At 48.1% G+C, this 21389-nt stretch overlaps 1 protein-coding gene across 2 annotated transcripts in view; it reads left to right on the forward strand.

Moving 5' to 3' along the window:
- Positions 1 to 21313, forward strand: part of lamb1a (laminin, beta 1a) — a gene marked incomplete at its 5' end in the record, with an annotated part of 27308 nt that extends 5995 nt beyond the window's left edge. For both annotated transcript variants that reach the window (XM_079743200.1, XM_079743199.1), the window contains 26 exons: positions 832 to 952; positions 2076 to 2264; positions 3172 to 3348; positions 3587 to 3699; positions 4237 to 4316; positions 4652 to 4787; positions 5077 to 5235; positions 5450 to 5577; positions 5851 to 5971; positions 6326 to 6500; positions 7858 to 8001; positions 8319 to 8550; positions 8948 to 9111; positions 10114 to 10338; positions 10676 to 10893; positions 11107 to 11203; positions 14196 to 14565; positions 14880 to 15064; positions 15442 to 15683; positions 15914 to 16120; positions 16459 to 16603; positions 17011 to 17218; positions 18672 to 18813; positions 19178 to 19354; positions 19576 to 19735; positions 19872 to 21313. In XM_079743200.1, the coding sequence (XP_079599326.1) occupies positions 832 to 952; positions 2076 to 2264; positions 3172 to 3348; positions 3587 to 3699; positions 4237 to 4316; positions 4652 to 4787; positions 5077 to 5235; positions 5450 to 5577; positions 5851 to 5971; positions 6326 to 6500; positions 7858 to 8001; positions 8319 to 8550; positions 8948 to 9111; positions 10114 to 10338; positions 10676 to 10893; positions 11107 to 11203; positions 14196 to 14565; positions 14880 to 15064; positions 15442 to 15683; positions 15914 to 16120; positions 16459 to 16603; positions 17011 to 17218; positions 18672 to 18813; positions 19178 to 19354; positions 19576 to 19735; positions 19872 to 20011 (4455 nt within the window). In that variant the 3' untranslated portion in view covers positions 20012 to 21313. The remainder of the gene's footprint in view (positions 1 to 831; positions 953 to 2075; positions 2265 to 3171; positions 3349 to 3586; positions 3700 to 4236; positions 4317 to 4651; positions 4788 to 5076; positions 5236 to 5449; positions 5578 to 5850; positions 5972 to 6325; positions 6501 to 7857; positions 8002 to 8318; positions 8551 to 8947; positions 9112 to 10113; positions 10339 to 10675; positions 10894 to 11106; positions 11204 to 14195; positions 14566 to 14879; positions 15065 to 15441; positions 15684 to 15913; positions 16121 to 16458; positions 16604 to 17010; positions 17219 to 18671; positions 18814 to 19177; positions 19355 to 19575; positions 19736 to 19871) is intronic.
- Between the last annotated feature and the right edge of the window lie 76 nt (positions 21314 to 21389).

Consider the following 21389-nt stretch of genomic DNA (forward strand, 5'->3'; position numbering starts at 1 on the left):
AGAGACAAAGAGAGATGGACAGAGAGAGGTGGAGAGATAGAGAGACAAAGAGACAAAGAAAGATGGAGAGAGATAGTGAGACAAAGTGAAGCTGCTGAGTGCTTCTTTTGTGCACTGAACATGTGAATGGATTTGTCCATACAAAAGTCTTCAGACTCCACGTCCTGTTTGATGAGCGACTGTCTCTTACTCCCACTTCATCCCAGTGTACTGTCTATGCACGCCTTTGTATTTACCAACAGCTGTGACTGTTTGTGTGTATATGTGTGTTTGTGTGTGTGTGTGCTGTGAGTGTAATGATAAAGCCAGAGAAGCCCAAACAAAGCACTTCCTGTTTAGTCTGTGTTCCTGTATAGTCTATGAGACCCTTTACGAGTCGTTCAGCTGTGTGTCTATCACACATTTAAACCCATTCAGAATGGCAGTGAGGAGCCACCAAGTGCTGGTTTTGATCTCATCCGTTAAAATGAACTCAATAGGTAACATGGCAAAACGGCTCTGCTTTTCTTTCAATCATCCTTCCATGGTATGGAATATTTGGGCCTTTTAACTTTTCTTTGATTGATCTAAATGCATCGATTCTTTTTGTTCTTCTATTGGGTTAATCTACCCTGCTTCTACTGCGGTGATTGCCATCATTTTCACACTGTGTTCTGGGCGTGTGCCCATGACCCTTTGAGGGTTCAGGGTATATCAAGACGTAATGGTGTGTTTTCTTGAGATGGACTCAATTTACAATTTTGAAACACTGTCACTACCTTTTCAACTGTTCGATTGACTTGTCTGACATGACTGATGACCTGTTGTGTTGTGGTTGTTCCTGTTGTCCAGGTCCACGGTCACTGCATGTGTAACCACAACACCAAGGGGCTGAACTGTGAGAAGTGTCACGACTTTTACCACGACCTGCCCTGGGGCCCGGCCGAGGGCCGCAACACCAACGCCTGCAAGAGTAAGACGGACCAGATATCTGTCTCTCTCTCTCTGTCTGTTTGTCTGTCTGTCTCCCTATCTGTCTCTATGTCTCTCTGGAGTGTAACAGTTTATCTCTAGAGTAACTGGAACTCTGTCTTAAGTGTAACTGTAGCTCTCTCTCTCCCTCTCTCCAGAGTGTAACTGTAGCTCTCTCTCTCTCCAGAGTGTAACTGTAGCTCTCTCTCTCCCTCTCTCCAGAGTGTAACTGTAGCTCTCTCTCTCCCTCTCTCCAGAGTGTAACTGTTGCTCTCTCACTCCATCCTTGCAGCTCTAACTCTCTGTCTTTGGTGTAGCTGTAACTCTGTCTCTAGAGTAACTTTAACTCTCTCTCTCCCTCTCTCCAGAGTGTAACTGTAGCTCTCTCTCTCTCTCTCTCTCCAGAGTGTAACTGTAGCTCTCTCTCTCCCTCTCTCCAGAGTGTAACTGTAGCTCTCTCTCTCTCTCTCTCTCCAGAGTGTAACTGTAGCTCTCTCTCTCCCTCTCTCCAGAGTGTAACCGTAGCTCTCTCTCTCCCTCTCTCCAGAGTGTAACTGTAGCTCTCTCTCTCTCCAGAGTGTAACTGTAGCTCTCTCTCCCCCTCTCTCCAGAGTGTAACTGTAGCTCTCTCTCTCCCTCTCTCCAGAGTGTAACTGTAGCTCTCTCTCCCCCTCTCTCCAGAGTGTAACCGTAGCTCTCTCTCTCCCTCTCTCCAGAGTGTAACTGTAGCTCTCTCTCTCCCTCTCTCCAGAGTGTAACCGTAGCTCTCTCTCTCCCTCTCTCCAGAGTGTAACTGTAGCTCTCTCTCTCTCCAGAGTGTAACTGTAGCTCTCTCTCCCCCTCTCTCCAGAGTGTAACCGTAGCTCTCTCTCTCCCTCTCTCCAGAGTGTAACTGTAGCTCTCTCTCTCTCCAGAGTGTAACTGTAGCTCTCTCTCTCTCCCCCTCTCTCCAGAGTGTAACTGTAGCTCTCTCTCTCCCTCTCTCCAGAGTGTAACTGTAGCTCTCTCTCTCCCTCTCTCCAGAGTGTAACTGTAGCTCTCTCTCTCTCCAGAGTGTAACTGTAGCTCTCTCTCTCTCTCTCTCTCCAGAGTGTAACTGTAGCTCTCTCTCTCCCTCTCTCCAGAGTGTAACTGCAACAGCCACTCTGCCGAGTGCCACTTCGACATGGCGTTGTACGTCGCCAGCGGCAACGTGAGCGGAGGCGTGTGTGACGAGTGCCAGCACTACACCATGGGACACCACTGTGAGCAGTGTAAACCCTTTTTCTACCAGCACCCCGAGAAGGACATCAGGGACCCCAACATCTGCCAGCGTGAGTTGAACCCCTCCCACCCACCCACCGCCTGGCGGTTCACAACCAGGCCTTTATTGGTTTAGTCATATTGGCTCCGTATGGTTTTGTTGCCATGGTTTCACAGTTTGTAACTGGAAACTTAAGCTCCTTAAGCTTGATCCTTGGCCACCAATTAACACTGCAGTCAATGTATGTGCCCTGCCATGGGCCCTTGAGCAAGATTCTTACCTAAAGTGGTTTGTACATTATATATTTTTTGAGGTTTATTGTTTGGACCCCAATATTATCCAGACTAGTTGACCGTTTAAATGTTGGACATGACCAGCAGACCCAGGACTGCAGCTAGTCAGTGCATTGAGGGGCTGCGTGCTCTCTTTGCCTTTGATCCCGGCTGTACCACACCTCTACCACTCCTGGATAGACGCCCCGATCCCCGACATCAGAAGCGAGCTCCCCTCTGTGTGGTGTCTCTGTGTGTGATATGAATCTGGCTGATGGGGTCTGGTGGTCATGATGGGTTCCTGTGGTGAACACTTGAAAGGGACACCTGCCCTTTGAAGGCGCGTCAGTCAGTCAGAGTAACCCAGGGTTAGATGATTCCAGAGACGAGATAGTCATCCTCCAGGCTTTTAAGTGTGTGTATGCTGGGCCAACGTGCAGATGTGTGTTTATTCGTTTATTACAAGATCTGACGCCTTGAAGACCACTTTGGTTTTCCTCTGGTCCGAGACAAGATTAATCATACTTGTGTGTGATATGTCATGTATGCATGTTGATGCGTATACTTTCTTGTTTAAGAATACTAAGTATACTCTCATGTGTGTGTTTGCGTTTTTCCACAAATTAAACCATGGTGAACTCAACATTCATGCCTTGGAAGAGAAGTCACTCTGTCCCTTTTCTGTCCCCTTGCGTGTTGCCGTAGAGTGTAACTGCGACCCGGTGGGCTCCATGAACGGCGGGATCTGTGACAGCATGACAGACGTGCGCTCCGGGCTGATCGCGGGTCAGTGCCGCTGCAAGACCAACGTGGAGGGAGAGCGGTGCGACCGGTGCAGGCAGGCCCACTACGGCCTCAGCCAGCACCCACTGGGATGCCAGGGTGGGTACACACACACACACACACACACACACACACACACACACACACACACACACACACACGGTATATATACCCTTCTATATCAATACACCCGCTCACACATCCACACAAATGTACATGGAAACATGTACAATTGAGATACATCATCTACACACACAGAGACACAACTCTGAGATCAAAATGGACAATGTCAATGTCAGCCCCTGTTGACCTGTTGTCATGGCTATGGTTTTGACAGCATGCTCCTGTAACTCCCTGGGAACGGTCCCGGGAGCAAGTCCCTGTGACACCGACTCTGGAGAGTGCTACTGTAAACGCCTGGTCACCGGACGAGACTGTGACCAGTGTCTGGTGAGTACACACACACACACACACACTGTCTGTCTGTCTGTCTGTCTGTCTGTCTGTCTGTCTGTCTGTCTGTCTGTCTGTCTGTCTGTCTGTCTGTCTGTCTGTCTGTCTGTCTGTCTGTCTGTCTGTCTGTCTGTCTGTCTGTCTGTCTGTCTGTCTGTCTGTCTGTCTGTCCGTATGTATGTCTGTCTGTCTGTCTGTCGTCCATCTGTATGTCTATCTGTCTGTCCCTCATTACTTCCATAGTTCCTTCCAGTTTCCTCTTCTGTTTATTCTTGTGGTTGAGCTTTATGTTTCTCTCGCTCTCTCTCTCTCTCTTTCTCTCTCTCTCTCTCTCTCTCTCTCTCTCTCTCTCTCTCTCTCTCTCTCTCTCTCTCTCTCTCTCTCTCTCTCTAACTCTCTCAAACACACACACAAACACACATAAATGCTTGTCCTAGATTTCTAAAATATGGGGTCAATGGTGTTAATGCTTTTACATGTGTGTGTGTGTGTGTGTGTGTGTGTGTGTGTGTGTGTGTGTGTGTGTGTGAACAGCCTCAGCACTGGGGTCTCAGTAACGACATGGACGGCTGCAGACAATGCGACTGTGACTTGGGGGGGGCCGTCAACAACAAGTACGTTCAAACATTGTGTGACTGACAGTGTTTGGTTCCCAAGTATCATAAGACTCCATCCCTTAAACTTGCAGCATGTACGTTTCAGTTTAGCAAGCATTATACGACTTAGAATTGATCACTTGAACCAAGTGATCAACTCCATGGGTGGATTGTCACAGGGACGAGTGCTGGTAATGTAAGCGGAAAAAATGGAAGGGTGCAGGTTTAGGTTCCCAGGCGTAGTCATTCAGCTAGCTCATCGGTATTGTGATAAGGAAGGCTGGTCCGCGGGGAGCTTTGTTTCCCCCATGAGAAACCCTTCCACGTGGCCCTGACCTTGCTGTGGTCCCCAGCTGTTCCCAGGAGACAGGCCAGTGTGAGTGCAGGGAACACATGTTTGGCCGGCGTTGTGACCAGGTGGAGTCCGGGTTCTACTTCATCGCTCTGGACCACTACACGTACGAAGCAGAGGAAGCCAAGTTTGGACCGGTATGTACTTCACCATAACCTCTTATCAAAATGAGATCGATGCTTAATCATTCAAAATGATTGGTAACATTGAATGAATGCTGCAGTTCTTACTATTATGTTCCCGAAACCATTTGTTAATGCCACGGCCGGTAATACTGGTGCTATACTTTAAACATCGTCATCCTTTCCACTCCTACCATCTCCATCCCCTTCATCCCCTTCTCTCCTCTTCTCCTCTCGTCTCGTTCCCTTCCTCCTCCGCCTCCTCTCCTCTTGTCTCCTATTCCCCTGGCTCCTCCCCTTCCAGGGTGTCACCGTGGTGCAGAGACCCCACCCCCAGGACCGCAGTCCCACCTGGACGGGCATTGGCCTGGTCAACGTTCCCGAGGGCGCCTTCCTGGAATTCTCCGTGGACAACATCCCTCACTCCATGGAGTATGACATCATCATCCGCTATGAGCCTCAGGTTGGGAGAAACCCCCATCCCTCTATGTAGCCATGTCCACAAGTACGTGACATGCCGCTCCATGAACGGCTCAGTCAAACCTCTAGGTGACACACAGATGCAGATATAGTTTTACAGGTCACAGTACCTGACAGAGCTGACATCGCGTTTTGTGAACGGTCAATATTCCTCGCCATGAATGCCAATGACTGTGTTCCGTTGTGTTGCGCTGCAGCTCCCTGACCAATGGGAAGAGGTTCTGATGACGGTGATGCGGCCTGGACCAATCACAGCAGACAGCCGATGTGCCAACACCATGCCTGATGACGACAACCAAATGAACGCCCTCCACCCAGGCTCCCGGTAACACTGCCATCCGTGTGTGTGTGTGTGTGTGTGTGTGTGTGTGTGTGTGTTTAGGAGAGGCTGTGTTTCTGTTTCTTGTCTGTCTTTAATATGTGTGTGTGTTCATATGTGAGTGTCTTTCTCTAGTGCCATTGTATATATATATATATGTGTATGTATACATATTTACATTCTTCTGTGACATCTCACAGTAACCATGCTCAATCCAGATGTGTAAACACACCCTATGACCTTGTCTGTCTGTCCCGTCTTGTTTCTTCCCCTCCTCAGCTACGTGGTACTGCAGAGGCCTGTGTGCTTCGAGACGGGCCTGAACTACACCATCCGGCTGAGCCTGCCTCTCTACTCAGCCCTGAGCGACGTCCAGTCGCCCTACACACTCATCGACTCGGTACGCCCCCAGCCCCCCTCTCGCCAAAACAACCCTGAGGCTCATATCGGGGACTAAATGTTTTCCAGGTGTTAACCTCTAGGTTTCCTGTAGGAAGGAAACCTTCCTTCCATACTTCCAATATTTGTATTGAGAAGACGTTTGGGTATACTTATATATATATATATAAAGATATATATCTTTAACTACTAAATATCATCTTGTGCTGATCTTTCCTATGTATATAAGAAATACATGGAAAAAAAAGCATCAGACTAGATCCTACTCTGGGCTGAGCATTGGTCATTATTCTGATGTGCTTTATGAACAATGACCATGAGCTGTGTTACTAAACTGCTGCTGTTTGTTCTCCAGATTGTCCTGATGCCTCACTGCAAGAACCTGGACCTCTTCACGGGCTCCCAGTGGGACACCTTCCAGAGGTACCGCTGTCTGGAGAACAGCCAGAGCGTGGTCAAGACGCCCATGACTGACATCTGCTACAACTACATCTTCAGCGTGTCTGCACTGCTGCACCAGGGAGCCAAAGGTAGGAGGTAGAACCACCATAGGCCTCATTGACCTAGTGGCCATCTTCTGCATTCTCCTCCAACAATCAGCTAGCGTTTTGAACAAAGATGGCTGCCAGGTGTATGGTCATGGAAGAAAAATATAACAGAGAGAAAAAGTACTGAATGGAACAAATCAATGATCAGATATATCATAGAATGTATAGAATAGAATATAACAACAACAAGTTGTTATATAGTAAGTAATAGAGTTTGTTGCCAAAATGTATGGCCAAAATGTGTCAAATGATACATGATGGCTTGATGCAGACGCTCAAGAATTCCTCATCAAGACGTCATCTTTCCATGATGTCACTTGGACTCCACTCTTGTCCTCTCCCCCCCTCCTCGTCCATCCATCACCTCCTGCTTTCAAGCACCCCTCAGGGTGTGTATTTGTGGGCCTTGTCACTCAACGCTGCTGGATGTGCTTGCACGGGCCTTTGTGTGTATGTTGAGTTGTTGTGTTGGAACATGTCCATCTCCTAGCTTCCCCCTCTTTCCTGCGTTTTAAAATTCTTTCCCCTCAGACCCTTGACAAGATGCCAGGATCATAAACATCTCAGAGAAGACGGGGCTGAGCAACATTTGGTATCCATTTGTTGGGACAGTAAATAATAAAGGGATAGAATATCTTAAATCACACATGTTCATGTTGCCTCCACAAAAATGGTATCCTAAAAAATAGAGAAATCCCAAAATTGCAATCTTCATGAAAATATATGTGTAGACACACACACGGATCATGTTATCCTTTCTGTCATGGCAGCCAGCCTGAACTTGTTTCTGAAGTTTCATTTTCCCTTTGTCTGTGATATCCGTCGGAGGGCGTCCCCCCAGGCATCTCCGCTGTACGGTTCGTGTTGGTCTCTGGTTCCCAGTCACTTTTAATGAAACTTCTACCGTTTGGTTTCCGGTTTTGTCTGGGTTTGTCTGTTGAGGAACATTCTCTAGGGGTTCAGGGAGAGGTAGGGGCATTGGAAGAGAACAGGTACACTGAGGGGGGAGGTTAAGACGACCAGACCAGGTGGGAGAAACAAATGGGGCCGGGGGTTTGCCCGGAATCTGAGAGTAATCCGTAGAGCAGGTTAGTGAGGACCAGGTCCAGGACATGTTGCTACCGGTTGGGAAGGAAGAAGCCTGGGGGCCTGACAATGTGGATACAAACACAAGACCCCCCAACACACACACACACTAGCGGACATATGGTCACAGTCTGATTCGTCTCATGATGTCATCACGTAACGCAGTAACACGGAATAGACGATTACCAATGACGGTGGCAGTCGATGAATGGATGTGTCTAAATCCTTTCCCCTTTGCTCTCCATTTTCCCAGCATGCCAGTGTGACCCCCAGGGGTCCCTCAGCACGGTGTGCGAGCCCAGTGGGGGCCAGTGCCAGTGTCGACCCAACGTGGCGGGCAGGAACTGCGACAGCTGCTCCCCCGCTACCTACCAGTTTGGACCCAATGGCTGCAGAGGTGGGCGGCCCAAACACCACCGCTCCAATGAGATCAGCACAACTTCATCTGCTCCAATGAAAGACAATACAGAGAGTTCATTATAACACATATGCTTTATATCATAGGCAGAACATCCCATGTTCTTGCCTTTCATTCCATAATATGTTGTGTCAGGTTTCTTTCAAATATTTCATATTTCGTACCATCCTCTCCTTCTGCTTCATATTATCAATTCATGTGTTATGTTTTCCCTCCTACCCCACCCCACCCACTCACCCACACACACACACACACACACACACGAACACACACGCACACGAACACACCCTCTGCAGCCTGCGAGTGTGACCCCGAGGGCTCGGAGAGCTCGTTCTGCGCCGCGCTGGGGGGCCAGTGCCCGTGCCTGCGCGGCGCGTACGGGCGCCAGTGTGACCGCTGCCTGGCCGGGCACTGGGGCTTCCCCAGCTGCCGGCCCTGCGGCTGCAACGGCCACACCGAGGACTGTGACCCCCGCAGCGGGCAGTGCCTGGGCTGCCGGGAGTTCACCACGGGATACGGCTGTGACCGGTACGGCCCCCGCCTCTTTAATCAGTGTGTCATGTGTGGGCGGGGCGGGGATGTGGATGTGGGTGGGCATCCATATGTGTGGATTTCATTTGTGTGTGTGTGTGACGGGGGGATTGGGTGTGTGTGTTTTGTGTGGTGTGTGTGTGTGTGTGTGTGTGTGTGTGTGTGTGTGTGTGTGTGTGTGTGTGTGCGTGTTTTGTTTAAGATCTGAGATCTTCGTGTTGTAATGTACCATCAACGTGTTCACACTATGTATAGTCCCAGTAAATGTAGCTCTCTCTGACGTTTCTCAAAGCCTGCAGTGCCTTGCCTTATGGCTCCAGCTTTGCATAGTGACCGTTGCCCTGTGACGGCTGAGGACTTGATCCTGTGTTGTTGTGAACGTTACCACTCCCAGGTGCCTGGAGGGTTACTATGGCGATCCTCAGCTTGGCTCCGGGGACCACTGCCGTCCCTGTATGTGCCCCGACGGGCCTGGCAGTGGCAGGCAGTTCGCTGGTAGCTGCTACCTGGGCCAGGATGACCCCCAGGTGCAGTGCGTCTGCAGCCCCGGCCACAGAGGTGAGGAAAGACCTCCCCACAATGCACTGCTGCAGCGCCAGAGTGCTTAGCCAACTCCAGGCAGAGAGAGAGAAAGCGTTGAGTAATCAATCAGACTTATTGATAATGTGTTCAACACCGATTTGCTGAGTAATTGTCTATTGTTTTGATAGCCAGCCAGAGGGTTTGCTAAAATGTAACATTAATGTGTGAAGACAGTTCCAGTGTAAAACACAGTGTAAGAAGAAGCACCATACAGTTGGTGTGTTACTGTCAGGCTTCAGGCATCCAGCCACAGTCAGACAGCGTGCCAGCAGCACCTGGTGACATGTAATCAGTGGGCTGGAAAGGTCCCATCACGTGCCTGATTACAGATCAGTGCTTGCACACGCCCCCCCCCAGCCCCTTCAGGAAGCCCTGCTTATCTTCACCTGTGATGGAAACGGATGAAGGCATGCTTAATGTGAAGGGAAGCGTGTTATTACAGCAGGAAATGGCTGTTTTATCCCTGGCGCCTATAAAGAGCCCAGCGCTAGTGGGTGGTTAAGTGTTGGGCAGGCCGCCATGGCAGGCTTGGTGATGTCAGCGTGCCTCAGGATGGACCTCAGTAGCACACCTGTTGCACATTGAGCGATCAATTTGAGCAGGTTAAACCAGCCATCACCACACACACTCCGGGAGGGATCCCCTGCATGGCAACATGGAGCACCATGCCATTTAACATTATCTGCAAACCTTACAATTAACCGGCTTCCAAAACCCCCAACCTGTGTCCTTTTGTCTGGAGGAGCCCATTAAAAGTCACCCAGGGCCTTCACCTCGGTGCCGGGCAGGATTTGACATTGTTGACTTTGTTTTATACTGTCCTTTCTCCATCTTTTCGAGAGGATTATATATATTATAAAGAAATATATTATGTATATATTTTAATATTTATATATACATATATACATAAAAAATTTATATTTTATGCATAATCATCATTGATCTCCCTTGCCTTGCTCTCCATCTTCCCGTCGCCAGGCGCCCGGTGTGATGAATGCTCCCCTGGTTTCTATGGCAACACCCAGGAGGCGGGCGGCCAGTGCCAGCAGTGCCAGTGCAACAACAACATCGACATGCTTGACCCGGGCGCGTGCGACGCTGCCACGGGCCGCTGCCTCAAGTGCCTCTACCACACCGACGGGCCAGGCTGCCACAGCTGCAGGCTGGGTTACTACGGCGACGCCCTGACGCAGAGCTGTAGGAGTACGTCAACACATCATCCGATTCAGGACTGATCAAACGATTACAGATTACAGCAATTATCACTTCCAGAGAGTGTGTGTGTCTCCTCTCCAGAGTGTGTGTGTGTGTGTGTGTGTGTGTGTGTGTGTGTGACCCTTAACCCCTGCTCTCTCCTTTCCAGAGTGTGTGTGTGTGTGTGTGACCCTTAACCCCTGCTCTCTCCTTTCCAGAGTTTGTGTGTGTGTGTGTGTGTGTGTGTGTGTGTGTGTGTTTGACCCTTAACCCCTGCTCTCTCCTTTCCAGAGTGTGTGTGTGTGTGTGTGTGTGAGACCCTAAACCCCTGCTCTCTCCTTTCCAGAGTGTGTGTGCAACAAGCTGGGCAGCACGGCGGCCAGCTGCCCAGCGGACGGGGCCTGCCACTGCGACGGGACCAGCGGCCAGTGCCAGTGCCTGCCCATGGTGGGAGGGCAGAACTGTGACCGGTGCCTCCCCGACACCTGGAACCTGGCCAGCGGGCGTGGCTGCGAAATCTGTGACTGCGACCCCGCCCACTCCTATGGAAGCTCCTGTAACGAGGTGGGTGCGGCAGCGCCAACAAACAACCAACAGGTTGTTCTCTCACCGTTTTTGTTCGTACTGTTTCATACTGTCTTCATGACGGCATGTTTTAATTCATCATCAGTGTATTCAGATTCAATCGGAAAATGGTTGGGATGGAACCATTGTGAGCTATAGACTAAAGGTACTATAACAGGGGTGTAATGAGAGTGGTCTGTGTGTTTTGTCCAGATAAGCGGCCAGTGTTCCTGTAACGCCGGCTTTGGAGGACGCACCTGCAGGGAGTGCAGAGAGCTGTACTGGGGTGATCCAGAGGTCAAGTGCCACGGTGAGGGTTTGTGTGTGTATATGCGTGTGTTTGTGTGTTTTGTTAGTTCCCCCGGTGGTCTGGGACACCCTGACGGAATGAAGAAAAAGGATCTTAATTCCCACTGCTGGCCGTAGATCCTCTTATACATGCCATTACTCGCCCTACAGCATGGCAACTTGCGACTAGTCCCACTCATGACTTCCCTGAGACTTGTGGTGGGAACCGGCAGAAGGGAGCCTCAGCTGTTCCGGACTGTTCCTCCCACTACGCCCTGCTGATCTCTGCAGTATGAGCTCCAGATGTTAGCCTCCATGCCCCGCTGCCTGCGTTGTGTTACCATGGCGACCAGGCGGGGGATCTGTCTGAGCCTCCTAATATCCCACATGCTCCCACAATGCACCTTTGTCCGGAGAGGTTGCGGTCCCGTATCGCTGCGATGTGAGTTTCCTGACAACAGAAAGAGAACTCTGTTCTATCTTTGGGCTAACCGAGGCGCTTGCCTGCCGGCTGTTCTCACAAGACACTTTGAAGCTCATGATAAGCCACTGAAGCACACTGTTGGGAATGGGTCAGAGTCACCAACTTTGCGTTTACTAGTTGCCTTTATGTGTGGGGCGCCATACAGCAGAGAAGAAACCAACCTGTATCCAGTGTGACTAATGGTAACATTACAGGCCAAAGGGTCTGTTTTCCCCTTCAGAACATATCAGAGAAGAACCCTTGTTCCCCAAAGCCCAGGTTATTCTGGCTCTGGCAGCGGTCTGTGTTTTCTCGGGGTGAAGGAGATGTTGACAGAAGTCCTCAGTGTTTGCTTGGAGAGGTGGTGCAAGGCAGGAAGACCCCCTCTATCCTCCCCAAAGTCTATGTGCTGTGCCGGTGTCAGGTTTCCTCCGCCTCATGTTGACTCGGCCACCATGTTGGGTACCGTCCTCAAACCAAACACTCTCCACTAGCTGTCCATACATGGCGGGGCTCTTGAGATGAGATGTTTGGTCAGCGAGTGAGGCAATCACTTAATCCCAGCTCCGCTGATCACCCCATTGCAATGCTGGTCTATACTTCATGTCGGCACCAGGAAACAAATATTTACATGTATTCGTTGTATTCAAATATTTATTTTATAAAGTATTCGACTGACCGAGTTCCTGAGACTTGACCTGTGGGGGTCCCCCCACCTGCCACTTGTTCTAAGCCCGGGCCCAGGCTAGGGTTAGGGTTAGGGTACAGACGCCTGATGTGTCTCGGCCAGGGCCTTCCAGCTGCAACCAGGTACAGACGTTTCCTAACCTCCCGAAGTACTCCCTCCACAAACCTACCTCACACCAGCCAGCTCCTCCACACACCTCCGCCCTCCAGATCAGAGCAAGATGGACGCTGTGTGTTGCAGACAGTTAGGAATGCTCATCCTTATCAACCGCTGAGTGAACAAAAGATGCATTGTTGAGAGAAGGGAGGACAAGTCTCACCGTGCCGAATGGGACAAGTGGTCCTTTTGTATCCTGTAGAACTGCCTATTCTTCACAGGGGGCTTTATGCTGAAGCACTCCGATTCTTTTTGGAATGTTACACAATGTCTTTATTTGACCCATGCTCTTTGCTTCTGTTGCCTCTGGAAATGAACACATGAGGGGGGGGGGGGGGGTGTTAGTGATAGGTGGTTCAAGTCATGTCAAAAACCCTTTGACTTTAAATCCCTGTGTATCTTTGTGGTGTGTGTGTGTGTGTGTGTGTGTGTGTGTGTGTTTGTGTGTTTAGAGTAGACTGTGTGTACAGGTGTGAATTATTCCATATTATAATATGACCTGGCTTCTAGGGCTGAATGCGTGTGTGTGTGTTTGTTGGCCTTGTGTGATGGTTGGTTTTTAAAGACATCAGTTTGCTGGTGGTCTGTTTGCCTACACCCTAGGAGCCCTTTGCTCATCACACATTGTGCATACTTCCTTTCAAGTAGACAAACATCCTCCTCTTTCTCCAGTACCTCCCTCTCTCCCTCCCCAATCCGTTCCACTGATATGTCCTTCCTCCCGTTTTCCTCTTGTCTGCATCCTATCCGCCACCTCTCACTCACTCACACACACACACACACACACACACACACACACACACACACACACACACACACACACACACACACACACACACACACACACACACACACACACACACACACACGCACACACACACACATATATCCTGACAGATTTCATGGGTACCAATTGCAAAAAGATTCAGCATGCAAAATAAAGTAGTTGATTGTAGAGTTTTTGCCCAATTCACTTTCCATTAATAATAATATTATAAATATTAATAATACTAAGAAAGACCATGGGGATCCCTCCTCTCCTCTATTTATTTCAAAGCATTCTTTCTGCGTACAAGGGAACCCTAACATTTTAGTCCATGTCGAATCCGTGGCCATTCTATCCACACACAGGATGTACTTGAAGCTTGGCCTTTAAGTCAACATGTGTCTGGGTTGACTGTTAGCAGCTGCGGGACTCGGGTTGGGAAGTTGTGAAGGGCGAATTTTGGCATTTCTTCCATCGCAAGCTATTAATCACTTTAGTTCAAATCAGTATACAGAATTGGTTTAAAATCCTTATTGATATAACATATTTAGATTTGCCAATTTGAATCCCCATTTTCACAGCAGTTGAATAATGTGACTTCCTACGGGTTCACTTCTGCTCTAGCATGGGCTGAGGACGCTAAGACATACAATTTAAGGGGAATATGTACTGGAATTCTAAGCCTAAGTTGTTAAAATAAATTAATATAACCACGTATATAACGAGCAAGGGAACTTTGCTGTCACCTTTACAAGTGACAAAGAAATGTGAAATTGGGCGGTTCCTTTTTTCTGAAAACAACTAGGCCTAGCTAAAACTACCGGCGTGTCGCAAAGAGGACCCCGACTGACCGGCCGCAGTAACGTCTCCCTTCCGGGTTGCTTCACATCAAGTTCGATGGCGTCCGCTCACTCCATCCCCCCCCCCCTGTCGCCCCCCAGCCTGCGACTGCGAGCCCCGAGGGACCGCCGAGCAGCAGTGCAACAAAGCCAGCGGCCGCTGCGTGTGCGTGGAGGGGGTGTCGGGGCCGCGCTGCGATGTGTGCGCCCGGGGCTACTCGGGAACCTTCCCCGACTGCCAGCGCTGCCACCAGTGCTTCGCCGACTGGGACGTGGTGGTGGGACAGCTGGCCAACCAGACCCACCGGTTGGTGACTAAGGTGAACGGCATCAAGGCCAGCGGCATCACGGGGCCCTACAAGCAGACCATGGACGACCTGGAGAGGAGCGCCGCCGATGTCAGCACCCTGCTGGCCCAGAACCCCGCCACGCAACCCCTGTCGGAGATCCAGGGCCTGCTCCAACAAGCCACGTAAGGAAGCACGGCAACGGGAGCTTTAAGGGAGTTCTTTCTTTCCCTCTTTGGGGTTAGGGTCAGGGGTGTGTCATAAATATATGGCCTGTCAAGCCCTTTGAGACTGTGACCGTCCGGTGATTAAGAGCTATACAAATACAATTTCATTTCATAAGATGGTTAAGGGTGGCCCTAATTCTAAAACCAAGATCAAGAAAAAAAAAAAAATCAAGAAAGAAGATATCTTTTTTGCAAGAAGGTTTATTTACAGTGAAATAAAGGAACGGGAAGTAACCCAACCTGTGATGACGACATGTTGTTGTGTCTCTCAGTGATCTGATGGCCGAGCTGGGCGAGAAGTTGAACCAGACGGAGGAGTCTCTGGCGCTGGTGAAGGCGGAGGACAACAGCACCAACAGCAAGCTGGAGGCCCTGCGGGACGACGGCCAGAAGCTGCAGCGCACCGTCCAAGACCTGCTGGACCAGGTGGAGTTCATCAAGAACTCTGATATCAGAGGTACGTACCACAGGGAACCATCCCATAATATACAGGTACATCTAAATGATTTAGAATATTGTGGAAAAGATGATTCATTTCAATAATTCTATTTAAAAAGTGAAACTCATATATTACATAGATTCATTCCACCAAAGGTGAAATATTTCCCTTTGGGTGTAATGAATCAGTATAATAGATGAGTTTCACTTTTTCAATTGAATAAGTGAAATTAATTAAGTTCTCCAAAATATTCTGATTTAATGAGATGCACCTCTATATACATATATACCCAGAGCTGACCCAGACTCCTCATTCATAATGCAGATACAGAAATATTAAAGTGCAGTGTTTCAGCCACACTCGTTACAGCTCTTCTGCTTGTGTCCTCTCACCAGGGGCGACGGACAGCGTCACTAAATACTACAAGCAGTCTCTGGCGGCGGAAGCCCGAGCGAACGCCTCCACCAGCGACGCCGGCAGCCCTACGGAGAGCTCTGCCACCCTGCGGCGAGCCGCCGAGGGCCAGATGAACCACACCAAGGACGAGTTCCTCCGGCGCCAGGAGGAGCACGCCAAGAGACTGGACGACCTGGCCGGAGAGCTGGAGACCCTCGACCTATCAGAGCTCAGCGAGAAGGTATGACACAGAATAGGGGGTAAACCAATCGTCAGTTTGTGTTTAGAAAATAACGTGAAATACGTCAAAAACCAGCAGTCTGCCGTTTTGAATTCATGACACTTAATAGAGCAATGGTCGACATCTGTCGGAAAACCTGGAAAACGCTTTGGCCTTAATTCCCTTTTGATGTTATAGCATGGTTGTGCGGCCCTGGTATTCAATTCTTGCCTTCTTCCCCCCGCCCTCAGACCTGTGGCAGCCCAGCAGGACAGGAGGCCTGTTCGGATTCCCCCTGTGGGGGTCTGAACTGTGTGGACGGCCAGGGCCGGCGGAGGTGTGGGGGGGAGGGCTGTGACGGCCTGGTGTCCCTGGCCCACAGCTCCTGGCAGAAGGCCCAGGACTTTGACAAGGAGATAACCAGCGCCATGGAGGAGGTGGAGAAGCTCTCCAAGATGGTGAGGGGAGCCCAAATGTTGGCTTTGTTTTGCTTATGGATGCAGTCACTCACCCAGGAGACACCTGTGCAAATGGCATGTACACTATACACTATACTAGACAAAGCATGCTTTGAAGACAACTGGTGTTTACTATCCTGAAGTTAGGATACAGACTTTTTTTTACCTGTTGATTAAACAATGTGGGGTCATTTCTGGAGAAAATGCACTGATCATAAGAAGGTTTGGTTTTAGTAGAAGAACAACTGAAAAGGCAGAACAGTGATGCAATATATTTGCTGTGGGCAGACATCTACAAAGAGGGGTCTTGTTGTTTGGTTCCGCCTGCTCATATTCAGGTGTCTGAGGCCAAGCTGAAGGCAGACGAGGCCAAGCTGACCGCTCAGGACGTCCTGCAGAAGACCAACCATACCAAGCAGCGCCTGGACCGCAGCAACGAGGAGCTGCGCACCCTCATCAAGCAGATCAGAGACTTCCTCACCGGTAGGCCCCTCCCACAACCTGTTATAGCTCTCCTTTATAATGAATGACCTTACCGATAGGCCCCACCCACAACCTGTTAAAGCTCTCCTTTATAATGATTAACCTCACCAGTAGACTCCTCCCACAACCTGTTATAGCTCTCCTTCATAATGAATAACCTCACGGGTAGGCCTCTCCCACAACCTCTAATAGCTTTCCTTTATAATGAATAACCTCATTAAAAAGGAGACCTGTCCTAGCTCTTCTTTGTAATGAATAAACTTACTGGTAGGTCTCCAAAAAAGGGGTGGCTGGTTTTGTTCTGCCCGGGGACAACAGATGTAAATTAGGTAGCTAGTAGACTCTGGTGTGCTAATGGTGCGCTGTCCGTGTAAAAAATAACCCCTTTGTCCTTTGGCGCCTCCTAGAGGACGCAGCCGACCTGGAGAGCATCGAGAAGGTGGCCAACAAAGTACTGGCCATGCAGATGCCCACCACCCCCGCCCAGCTGCAGAACCTGACCGAGGAGATCCGGGAGCGTGTGGGAGACTTGGGTCACGTGGAGAGCATTCTCAACCAGAGTGCCGAAGACATCCAGAAGGCAGAGAACCTTCTGGAGGAAGCCCGCCGAGCCAGGTATGTGCCGTCGACACTCTAGACTCTATTTGAATGCATTCCTCCTACTCATAGTAGATGTGACAAATAAATACACTTAATGAATGAAATTAAGTGACTTTGGTCCTCAGGGGGGAAGTGAAACATGACTGGATTTTTACTTGAACATTTTCAATTTCTTCAATTGTCCACATCTAGTAAGTAAAGTAAGTAAAATGTATACATAAGGCACATTTTAAAACAGTTTTCACTGGCCAAAGTGCCGTACATGGTGCAAAAAAGTAACATAAAAAATAACAGCATATCACAAAAGGGGAGGAAAGGCTAGGGAGAAGAGGTGTGTTTTGAGCCTAGATTTTAAAATGGTGACGGAAGGAGCATCTCTAATTGAAGGCGGCAGTTCGTTCCAAAGGCGGGGGGCAGCCAAAGCAAAAGCCCTGTCGCCCCTCTGTTTGAATCTAGTGCGTGTAACGTTCAGGAGACCCATGCTACATGATCTAAGGGACCTGGGAGCTGAGTGGTGAGGGATGAGCTCTGTGATGCAGGGCGGGCCAGGCCATTTAGGGCTTTGAAAACCATAAGTGGGGTTTTAAAATGAATTCTGTGCTGGATGGGCAACCAGTGGTGGGATGCTAGCATGGGGGTTATTATATGATCCCCGGAACCAGCGGAAGGCGAGAGAGGAGTGATTCAGGGAGTCCTAGGTAAAGGGAGTTGCAGTAATCCAGCCGTGATGTGATGAAGGCGTGTATGACTTTTTCCAGATTGTGAAATGATAAATGGGGTTTCATCTTAGCAATGACCCTGAGCTGGTAAAAAGTGCTCTTGACTACAGCAGCAATTTGCTTGTCAAAGCAGAAATTCGAGTCGAAGATGACACCCAGGTTTCTGGTGTGGGGTTTGACGTAGGGGGAGAGAATAACCAGGTTGGCCGAGGGGCTTTAGATTTGGAAGGTCCAAAAATAATGACTTCCATTTTGTCATTGTTAATTTGAAGGAGGTTACTTCCTATCCAAACTTTTACCTCCTCAAGGCAGTCAAGGAGGGTCTTGAGCGAGTCTGCAGATCTGAGAGGAAGGTATTATTGCGAGTGAGGGTGAGGGTGAGGGTGAGGAGAACTGGCCAATAGACACTGTGAAAGATCTATTGCTAAGATAAGAGGAAAACCATTGAAGAGCTGTACTACTTGTACCAACCCACTGCTCTAGGCGCGACAAGAGGGTGTTGTGGTCGACAGTGTCAAATGGCGGCACTGAGGTCTAATAAGATCAAAATGGCATTTTCTCCTGAGTCTAGAGTGAGGAGCAGGTTATTCATTACTTTCAGCAAGGCTGTCTCAGTCCTGTGACGTGATTTAAAACCTGATTGGAAGGGTTCCAAAATCTCGGCATGGTTTAAAAATCGATGCACATTGCGAACAGGCCACAACGTTTGCCATAATCGTTTGTTGTGCGTGTATGTGTGTGTGTGGCAGTAAGGAGGCGTCTGATGTGCGTGACTCAGCAGTGCTGGTGAAGGAGGCCCTAGAGGAGGCTGAGCGTGTCCAGGCCACGGCCAGCCAGGCCATCCGACAGGCCAACTCCGACATCAAGGACACCAACAAGCTGCTCTCCTCGGTAGGAACACTGACTAACTTTTATTACTGAGTCATAGTTATCCTTTTATTAATATATATCATTTATATACTGTATATTTTTCATATATATCTATAATAGCAATCTAGGCCATTTATATCTATAAATATATATATATATTTTTTTTATACCTTTTTAGCATCCTTGAGCATGATGCCTGCATCCTATCTGATAAATAATATGAAGTTGACATAAAAGAGAAAAGATCTTTGAGAGTATTGTGTCTCTTCACACTGAGTGAGTAGAGTGTGATCCTTTCTGACTCTTCAAACTGAGTGAGCCCAGCGGGATCCTGAGTGTGTATGAGGTGAGGCAGCAGAGTGACATCTCTTGTCTTTGTGTGCAGGTGGAGACGGAGACAACTGATTCTGAGTTCAGGCTCAACAACGCCACCCAAAGGCTACAGGTATTAGAGCGAGATGTCACACTCCTCCGGGACCAGGTCCAGAACACCAGCCTGAGTGTGGAGCAGACCCAGAAAGATGCCCACAGCATAAACCAGGTCGCAGAGAAAGTCAAAAAGGTCAGTTGAGTGTATATTCTGTGTCTTTGTTTTTGTGTGGTCACCGCAAGACGGTAAAGCAAAGGTATCTAATGTAGGTTTTTTGGTTAGAGTTGAATTCACACCACCACTTGACTTCATAGTTGTTGGTCTATGTATGAACACTGTGTGTTTAAGATTATTATTTGCACAATCCACACGACTAAAAACTCCTTTGTCTGTGCGTGTGTATTGATATGTAGACCCTTGACGGCGAGCTGAAGGATAAATACACCATGGTGGACGGGCTGATCTCTGAGAAGGGAGAGGGTGTGGCTGAGGCCAAGAAGAGGGCGGAGCTTCTGCAGCAGGAAGCCAAAGATCTCCTCCTACAGGCTAGCGACAAGCTACAGCTTCTAAAAGGTACGATAGCAAGATATGTTGATATGCATTATGATGCTATATTACATTGACTATTTGAAAATAGGTACAAACGATGTATATCCGTCTGTCCATATGCAATGCTGATAATATAACCCTGTTCATTCTGTGGGTGCAGACCTGGAGAAGTCGTACGAGGACAACCAAAGAACTTTGGAGGAGAAGGCCAACCAAATGGTGGAACTTGAGAAAGCAGTCAAAGAACTTCTGGATGACATCAGCCACAAAGTCACCGTTTACAGCACCTGTCTTTTCTAGGAGCCTGGAGGGGAGAAACAGCTTCTCACATGACACATTGACAGCCACTATTCTGGTCTTGCGTTTTACCTGCCATCTGCATGTTAAACACCATGCTCTGCTGATCTTTTGATCCCCTCTGGAAAACACTACTGCTTTGCTATATTGCAGACAGTGGAGCAAATAATCATGGACATATCCCTTTCTACACAACTACTTTAGGAAAACACAGGTTCATCCATTTTTGTTGTTGGTTCATGAAGCACATCTAATTTGCAATATAACCAGTACATGCTTGTTTGCTCCTTAATTGTAACATGTAAATTGAAACCACATCCCGATTGTTATCCACAGTATAGATAACCTTTAACCATGAGTTCAGCCCACCCAGTCCAGCTGTTCAGGATCAGAAAACATGTCTGATGACAAACAAGGGGAGCCCCGATGGCAGTCTCATTTTGCTTGTTTAAAGCAGTAAGTTAGCCTTGATATTACCTGTCTTGCTCCAACACATACCTCATAGATGCAACCTATGAAATTAAGTATCGCTATAAATGTTTTAAATAACTAAAACATTTTAAATAACTTGAAAATTGCGATAGACCAAACGTTGGCTATAAAAGAACTGTAGGTTTGTGGGTGGTCATGTTTATGTTCAAATTATTGGTTTTTATCATGCAGTGTGACAGGACTTTCTTACAAACAAGCTAAAAGCAAACAAAAATAATGAGCACAGGGAGGGTATTATTTATCAGTGAGACGTGTGTAAGATGGAATAAGGTAGTTAATCTTCGGTTAAGTCAAAATAATGTGATAAGCTCTCTTACACCAGAGAGAAACCAGCAATCACCAGTCCAATTCCAGAGCATGTTTTTAACATCTAAATAGGTTGATTTAAAAACAAAACCAAAGTATTTCACATTGATAACATAGTGTTGTTTACAGTGCAGCACATTCAAATGCACAACACAAAATTCCAATTTTGTCAAAGGCTGTATCCATGCAGTTGAGGAATATGTAGAACAATATTAGCCAGCTCGCTTTCAAAATGAGCTCATTGACATGATATTTAATGAATAACAATCAAATAAATCATTGTTTTCAAGTAAAGCAAGAAAAAAGAATGATGAATGTTACACTTGTCGAAGAACGTTATTTTGACTTTATTTGTTAAAGCTTGGTAAAAAAAAGCCACAAGCCATAAAGGTTTTAAAAAATACCATGAGACTGCAAAGTATTCTAAACTTGTTTTATTGTATTTTTGAGAATACTCTGACCAAGTTACCTGTGACAATTTTCTACATCCAATCAATTTTTGTAATAAAAACCCCATTGAAATCTTGATTATTTTTTGCTTGTATAATGCATAAAATACACACAAAAAAAACACAAATAAGTG

This window comes from Pollachius pollachius (assembly GCF_949987615.1).
Source record: "Pollachius pollachius genome assembly, chromosome: 9".
Taxonomy (NCBI): Eukaryota; Metazoa; Chordata; class Actinopteri; order Gadiformes; family Gadidae; genus Pollachius; species Pollachius pollachius.